The sequence below is a fragment of the Paramisgurnus dabryanus genome, chromosome 22 (genome assembly GCF_030506205.2).
Source record: "Paramisgurnus dabryanus chromosome 22, PD_genome_1.1, whole genome shotgun sequence".
Taxonomy (NCBI): Eukaryota; Metazoa; Chordata; class Actinopteri; order Cypriniformes; family Cobitidae; genus Paramisgurnus; species Paramisgurnus dabryanus.
The window spans coordinates 27,227,011-27,235,065 of NC_133358.1; the positions used below are offsets into that span (position 1 = coordinate 27,227,011).

At 35.8% G+C, this 8,055-nt stretch overlaps 1 protein-coding gene across 1 annotated transcript; it reads left to right on the plus strand.

The window, feature by feature from the left end:
- LOC135740321 (ribosomal biogenesis factor) lies at nucleotides 1-2,205 on the plus strand. Its single transcript, XM_065258562.2, has 3 exons — nucleotides 1-340; nucleotides 415-531; nucleotides 1,660-2,205. Exons 1-3 carry the CDS (start codon nucleotides 230-232, stop codon nucleotides 1,726-1,728), a joined length of 297 nt encoding a protein of 98 aa, XP_065114634.1. The 5' UTR covers nucleotides 1-229; the 3' UTR covers nucleotides 1,729-2,205.
- The last annotated feature ends 5,850 nt before the right edge of the window (nucleotides 2,206-8,055 follow it).

An 8,055-nucleotide genomic window follows, 5' to 3' on the forward strand; every position in this document is an offset into this window, starting at 1 on the left:
GGAAATACGAAGCAGACAGTCACGGCAGACACGTGCATGTTTGGATAGCTGGAGCTGTCTAACGTTACACGTATGGAATAGATTCAGTTTTCTTTTATGTTGCTGTAATTGTTTTCTAGGATATATCTAATCTACCGTTAGCGTGATCGAGCTACAAGTAGTTTTGTTTGTTTGTTTGTTTGAAACGGTCACAGTTAAATCTACGTCCAGACAAGGCTACAAGGTAAACATGGCCAAAAATAAACAGAGAGGCAAAAAACAGCAAAATGTCTTTCAGGTAGCGAGCAGACAATCAAAACCCAAGAGCAAAGCAAAACCTGTGAAGACCTCCCTAAAACACGTAAGTTATAGTTTTGTTTTTTAATGGATGTGCCACACAGAGGATTGCAATTAATATTGACATTTCGCCTTCAGATAAACACTTTAAAAAATGAAAAAGTGGAAAACTTAAATCAAATATTCACCGAAGTACAGAGGGATGTGAAGAGTTTATCAAAATGTACTGCCATTGAACCAAAAAAAGGACAAAAGGTAAACATCTTTAAATGTGCTGCTCTTTTACTTTCGCTATTATAAAGTGTAGTATACTTCTCTATTAAAGTAATTAATACACTTATTTATGTATACTGTAGTTTCTGTAGTATTATCTATATAAAGTGAGTTGATAAACTGTGCTATACTGTAGTATTTATTTACTATAATAAAGTATTATAGTAATAATACCCTATGTTGATCTATACTATACCATTATGTGATATAATGTATAGTGAATTCATAAACTGTAGTATATGGTAGTACTATAGTAAAGTGTAGTATACTGTAGCATAGCATATTCTAGTAATAATGCACCTTGTTAATGTATGCAATGCTATATTTGATATTATCTGTAGTGAATTGATGAACTGTAGTATTTACTATAGTAAAGTGTAGTATACAGTAGCACAGGGGTCTCCAACCTTTTTGTGAACAAGGGCAACCACAATGGATAAAACGATCTGGAGGGCTACTTTTTGATATAGTCTACTCAAAACTTTTTTGTTTATTTTATATTACTTGTTGATATGTTTTAGTATTGTTTAAAATGTTAACATACGTTAACCAAGCCAAGCTAATATAAAAAATATGGAATAAATACACACAATTGAGATTATTAATAGAATGTGCTTTGGCGGGCACCTCACAGACTGTGCGGGAAACCTGACCTTGACTGTTTAAAACCTCGGTATACCTTGAAACCGGTAAACAATGTGAAACTAAAGCTAATGCCGTATAAATGGTTCAAATATTAAACATAAAAATATCTTGTGCATATACTTGAAAAGTGTATTTGTACTAACCTATTTTATTTTATATCTGATACAATGACATTCATACATTTAAGGTGTCTGAATAGTTTTTGGAGCCACTGTATATACAGCAGTGGTCTCCAACATGGTGCCCGCCCAAGCACATTCTATTAATAATCTCAATTGTAATATTTATTTATTGCATATTTGGTTTTTTATGTATGTTAACATTTTAAACATGATAAAACATATCAACAAGTAAAATGAAAAATAAAATCAGATGTGGTTTCCCTTGCTCACAAAAAGGTTTGAGACACCTGTTATACAGTATGTTTAGATCATGAGGACTGAAATATATTACTGCCTCTTTTAGGTGGTCAGAGAAGCTCCACAGGAACCTGTAAACGTGGACAATGCAGCGCTGCTTTTCTCTCAACTTTAGATCTTCAAAGTTTTTTATGGCAAAGGATCAAATGGACTCTGGACAAAATCATTTTGCATAAATAGCCCATCATACCAACTGATCATCTATATAGTATATTGCATGGGTATGCCTGAGAGATTTTGTTGTGTGTAATAATAACTTAATATTTCTTCTTGCCCTTTGAATGCTGAGAGATGCATTATATAGTTTTTTTAAACAGTGGAGATTTTTTTCTGCATAACATAGCCCAAAAATAACTTTCCCTAATGCAGTAGATATTAAGATGTGAATATTGTGTTTGTTTGTCGAAGCATAAAGAGTAAAGCTATTAAAAAATGAATGGTACTAATGAAACTGAAGTGACTGCGTGTAATGACCTCTTACGAACACTAGAGGGCGAACATTCATTATGTTGATCTTACTTAAGCTGTGGTGGTTAGATGTGGATGTAAATATACAGTATGATGTTCATATGTCATTAAAACATTATCAAGACTCATGACACAAATGGTCTAATAATTATATTTTTTACACTCACCTTCTCATTTCTGTTTATCTGTATGATGATTTAGTGAAGTGCAAGTTCCCCTATACAGTTAATGTAAATATAACATTACGTATAAATAATGAATCTCTCCTCTGTTTTGTAATGTAATTATCTGCTGTGGTGAAATGCTCCATTATTAAGCCATAAAATCAGTTTAGTATTCATAGCAGGAGCTTAATATCCTAATAGAAAACTGCACATTAAGCTTTTTCATAAAAAAAATGAAATTGCTTTTCCTCAAAATGCTTTTTGAACATTTTCCCCTTCAACTTAACAACAGCACAATGTAGGTAATTCAAAATGTTTGCAATTTAACCTGTCAATATATACCTTCATCATATTTATCACTGTAAAAAATCATTTTTTACCATTAATCTGTCAAGAGCAATATTTTGCCTTTTTAGAAACTCTTCATGTTGCAACAGTTGGAGCTCTTTCATAAGATTGCAAATATAAAGAGCAATGCTTTATTTTCAAGCATCTGTTAAATCAACACAGCATCTCGACATTGCACGGCGTTCATCTTGTGAAAAGCTAAAAAAAACAGATGATTGCTTTTTAAACGGCATAACAAACAGTTGCTAAGCACTTTTAAAGAGACAGGAAATTTGTGTGTTTTTGTCACACGACTGAAATGATAAAAAGCTGTACATGTGCATTTTCTGTACACCTGTCATGTCTGCGTGATGTCTTGATCTCTGTAATGCTTTCTGGCATTTTGATTTTGAGCTTTGCATATCTTGCACGATACCAAAACATTTTAACACATCCGAATGTGTCAGGCAAAGTCTCTCTCGATTGCACTTTGGTCCTGCCATGTTTTCACTTGTCACATCTGCACCGGTTAATGTGTATTAAGGGGTTTCTTTAGAAACAATGTTTGTTACTTAAGCTGTCTGCCATTTTTTCTGTGTTAGTTTTGTTAAGTTCAGCATGATCTGAGTCCAATTTTTGCACTTAAAATTCCAAACACACCTTGTTGCTCTCTGCAAAACCTCCTGGAGAGCATAAAACAGGTCAGATCAGTCAACAACAGTGGAGTGGAGATGATATTGACTTCATCCGCTGGATGCCGGATCTGGATGAAGTCAATCAATGTTAATTCCTCAGTGCTTTCCGGTGGAAATAAGATGTACGTTCAGTTTTGTATTCATCTGGTATATCGAAATGAAAAGCTTGTGTTTATTGAATATTATCTCAGATTTGCATTTATCCTTTAGTAGATGATTTTATCCAAAGCAACTTACAAATGAAAGCGCATTTAACATTTGGTCAGAGAAGAGGGTGACATTTTCATTTTTAAAAGATACTTGTGAAGTCGGTAACACTTTACAATATACACTCACCTAAAGGATTATTAGAAACACCATACTAATACTGTGTTTGACCTAGTGATGGCAGAAACGAAGCTTTTCGAATCAATTGAACCAATTGCTTCGAAAATTGATTCAGTTTTTCGAAGCAGTTCGAAACCCACACACGCTGGCGACCCCTGCTGGTCAAAACAGTGTAAAGCAGATCTGTCCACACATTTTACACTTTTTTTTACAAAATAATAGCAAGATTTTTATTAAAATAAGTTAAAAAAATTATTTAACTTAATTAAGACATAGTTAAAAGTGTATTATGTGTTTTTAGTTTTATTTAGGGCAAACAAATGAATAAAACTAACTACCCTTTTAAAGGAGCGGTGAATCAAATACTCAATTTTAACTTGATAATTTGTTATATAAGAGGTCATCATACTTAAATGAACATCCTGCAAGTTTCAGAACTGAAAACGTCCGTGCTACTGAAATATAACAGTTTTTGGCACCAAGCCAGTAAAACAAGCCAGTGTGGAATTCGGAAATCTATGACGTCAAAGTAGAATTGAAGCACCGCCCCATAGCCAAATACAAGGACCACTTTTGTAGCCCCACCCACAGCTTCGCGTGACACACGTGTGTCTCAACAAGTAAATAGGTGTGTTCGAGATCATCCGGCGCTGCGCAGACCGATCGGCGAGGTTTGCCGCTTGCAGGCGAGGGAGGAACTGAAGACGGAGCCGTGAAGCCGGACACCTGCTGCTTGCCGTAGTGACGTGTGCGCCGTGTTTCCTTGTTTTTAATCGCAAAGGAAGTGAATTAAAAGCTGAATTTGATAAAAACAAACCTTTTAATAAAAAGTTGCAACCAGAAACATTTTATATCGAATATTTTAATTGCTGCTGCTTATACTGTATACCCGAAAATAACGGGAAACAAGCCTATATTATTAAAATACCAATAGAGTTTGTTATTTTCATTTTTATTTTAATAATGCACTGCTTCAAGTCAGCCACCGATCGGTCTGCGCAGCGCCGCGTGAAGTCGAACACACCTAGTATGTCTTTAAAGATTGACAAATGTAACAAAAATGACTTTTAAATACATTTTTTCTGAGAGACTTTTATTTTGACGCGGTGATCTGTTATGATAGACTGGAAACGCATTTTCGGTTGTGGAAGAACCGCGTGGGAACAACACAGAAGCTAAATACTTTAATTCGGAGGCTTGGAACATAACATTAAATGCATGGAAAAAGTTTGCTTTTTAAGAAGTTCCAGCTCGTGTGGGGAGTGTTTGTTAACTTTGTGTACACGGATTTATTTGGAAAGAAGTCGATGCTGGATTTGCAGAGAGACTGTGATTAAAAGCACCACTTATATTGGATCTGACAACAATGACACAGCATTATACACAGTAAGACATTTTACTTTATTTAAGTTACTGCATTTCACTATTTCTTTGTTAGAAGAGATCGCTTGATATGTCCTGTTGTAACATCCGTGTCTAAACACGTTTGTTTGACTGTTTTAATTTACTAAAAACATTAAACGATTAATAAAGGTACAACACTTAACAATACGACTGTAATTTAAAGGTAGAAATATACAAAAATAGTTATAAGGAAGGATTTATCAGCCGCAGTTTAGATTCTGATGCCCGTTTACTGTGTTTTATACGGTATTTAGGCGAGTTACGTTTGAAAGGTCAAACACTCAACAAAGCTTATTTTTTATCATATAACTGTGGTATTTAACATTACGTGAATGTAAAAGCAACTTCACAAGCACAATCGAAATATACAAAGTTATTGATAAGGATTTATTAGCCGCAGTTTAGATTCTGATGCGCTTACTGTGTTGTATACGGTAATTTAGTCACGTCGAGTTTTGTTTCTACTTTAATATACGTATTGTCATTTATGTGTATCATATTTAGCACCCAGAATCTTTTGTGGCTCAAACATATTTGTGTTCGGCTGCTATTTTTTATCACATTAATGTTTTTAAAACATTTGCCCACATGTAATGAAGCTGTCCAATCATAGCAGTGGGTGTTTACGTCCAGGTCTTCAAACGAACCATTTCTCCAGAGAGCCACTAATCCATGTTACAAAATAGCCTATTACTTATTGTTTTTGATGTTTTTGAATGTAAAAACCATGCAGACATCAGGCAACAGTATAAAACAATAAAATCAACAAATTCACCGCCCCTTATAATTATGCACATTTTTGTCATTAAATCTGTCTATAAACAAAAAGTAGACAACATGGCAGTGTTATTAGTCAGAAGGATAAATGTTTTATGAACTTTCATAATAAAACTGACCCGAGTTCACCTAAACTTATTAGACACTGGTCATGTGATCAACTCCCCCTAGTGGTGAACTATCGGATTTTCGAAACGTTTCGAAACACTTATGACGTAATGAAGCCTCATTTGCTAAAATCACGTGACTTTGGCCAGTTTGAAACAAGCCCTGAACCACTGATTCGAAACAAACGATTCGTAAATGTTTCGAAGCCTCATGAAGCAGTGCTTCGAAAACGACCATCACTAGTTTGACCCCCATTTGCCTTCAGAACTGCCTTAATTCTACGTGGCATTGATTCAACAAGGTGCTAAAGGAGAATTCTTTAGAAATGTTGGCACATAATGATAGGATAGCATCTTGCAGTTGATGACGATTTGTGGGATGCACATCCAGGGCACGAAGGTCCCATTCCACCACATCCCAAAGATGCTCTATTGGGTTGAGATCTGGTGACTGTGGGGCCATTTTAGTACAGTGAACTCATTGTCATGTTCAAGAAACTAATTTGAAATGATTCGAGCTTTGTGACATGGTGCATTATCCTGCTGGAAGTAGCCGTCAGAGGATGGGTTCATGGACGTCATAAAGGGATAGACATGGTCAGACACAATGCTCAGGTAGGCTGTGGCATTTAAACGATGCCCAATTGGCACTAAGGGGCTTAAAGTGTGCCAAGAAAACATCCCCCACACCATTACACCACCCCCACCAGCCTGCACAGTGGCAACAAGGCATGATGGATCCATGTTCTCATTCTGTTTATGCCAAATTGTGACTCTACCATCTGAATGTCTCAACAGAAATCGAGACTCATCAGACCAGGCAACATTTTTCCAGTCTTCAATTTTGGGGAGCTCGTGCAAATTGTAGCCTTTTTTTTCCTATTTGTCATGCAGATGAGTGGTACCTGGTGGGATTTTCTGCTGTTGTAGCCCTTCCGCCTGAAGGTTGTGCGTGTTGTGGCTTCACAAATGCTTTGCTGCATACCTCGGTTGTAACGAGTGGTTATTTCAGTCAAAGTTGCTCTTCTATCAGCTTGAATCAGTCGGCCCATTCTCCTCTGACCTCTAGCATCAACAAGGCATTTTCACCCACAGGACTGCCGCATGCTGAATGTTTTTCCTTTTCACAACATTCTTTTTAAACCCTAGAACTGGTTGTGCGTGAAAATCCCAGTAACTGAGCAGATTGTGAAATACTCAGACCGGCCCGTCTGGCACCAACAACCATGGCACGCTCAAAATTGCTTAAATCACCTTACTTTATCATTCTAGCATTCGGTTTGGAGTTCAGGAGATTGTCTTGACCAGGACCACACCCCTAAATGCATTGAAGCAACTGCCATGTGATTGATTGATTAGATAATTGCATTAATGAGAAATTGAACACATGTTCCTAATAATCCTTTAGGTGAGTGTAGTTGCATTTTTTAAAGGGGTCATAGCGTGAAAATCAGACTTTTTCTATGTTTAAGTGCTATAATCAACCTAGAAAATGTGAAAAATATCAACCCAATAACTTTTTGCCATTTTCTGCAAGCATGTGAAAAATTAGGTTGTTCAGATTTCACCTGTTTTGTGAGGTAGGTAGCAAGGCGAATTACAATAATACCACCCCTTAATCTGCACTATCCAACCAAAGTACTGCCATTCAGCACAATTGAGTTTAAATTTCGACAAAACACCATCATTTGCATTTTTTCTGCTCATTTGCATTTTAAATGACACACCCAAAAATGGCACACTTTTGCTCAGCCCTACAAAGGGGCAATTTAAACAAGCTATAATTAATGATCTGTGAGGTATTTTGAGCTAAAACTTCACATACACACTCTGGGGACACCAAAGATTTATTTTACATCTTTAAAAAAATCTCATAATATGACCCCTTTAACATTAGTAAATGGATTAGCTAACATAAACTAACAATGAGCAATATAGTTAGCATTTATTAATCTTAGTTAATGCCAATACAATTGTACATGTATATCATTGTCTTTTAGATTTAAAAAAATGTATATGCTAAAAGGAATATGAATATTGTAGAAGTATTGTTCATTGTTAACGCATTAACTAATGTAACGTCGTATTCACCCACACAAATGTCTCAAGATCTAATCACCGAGAAGTCTTTCAGCCATGCTTAAACGGCCAATTAAAGATTGTCTGAGAAGTC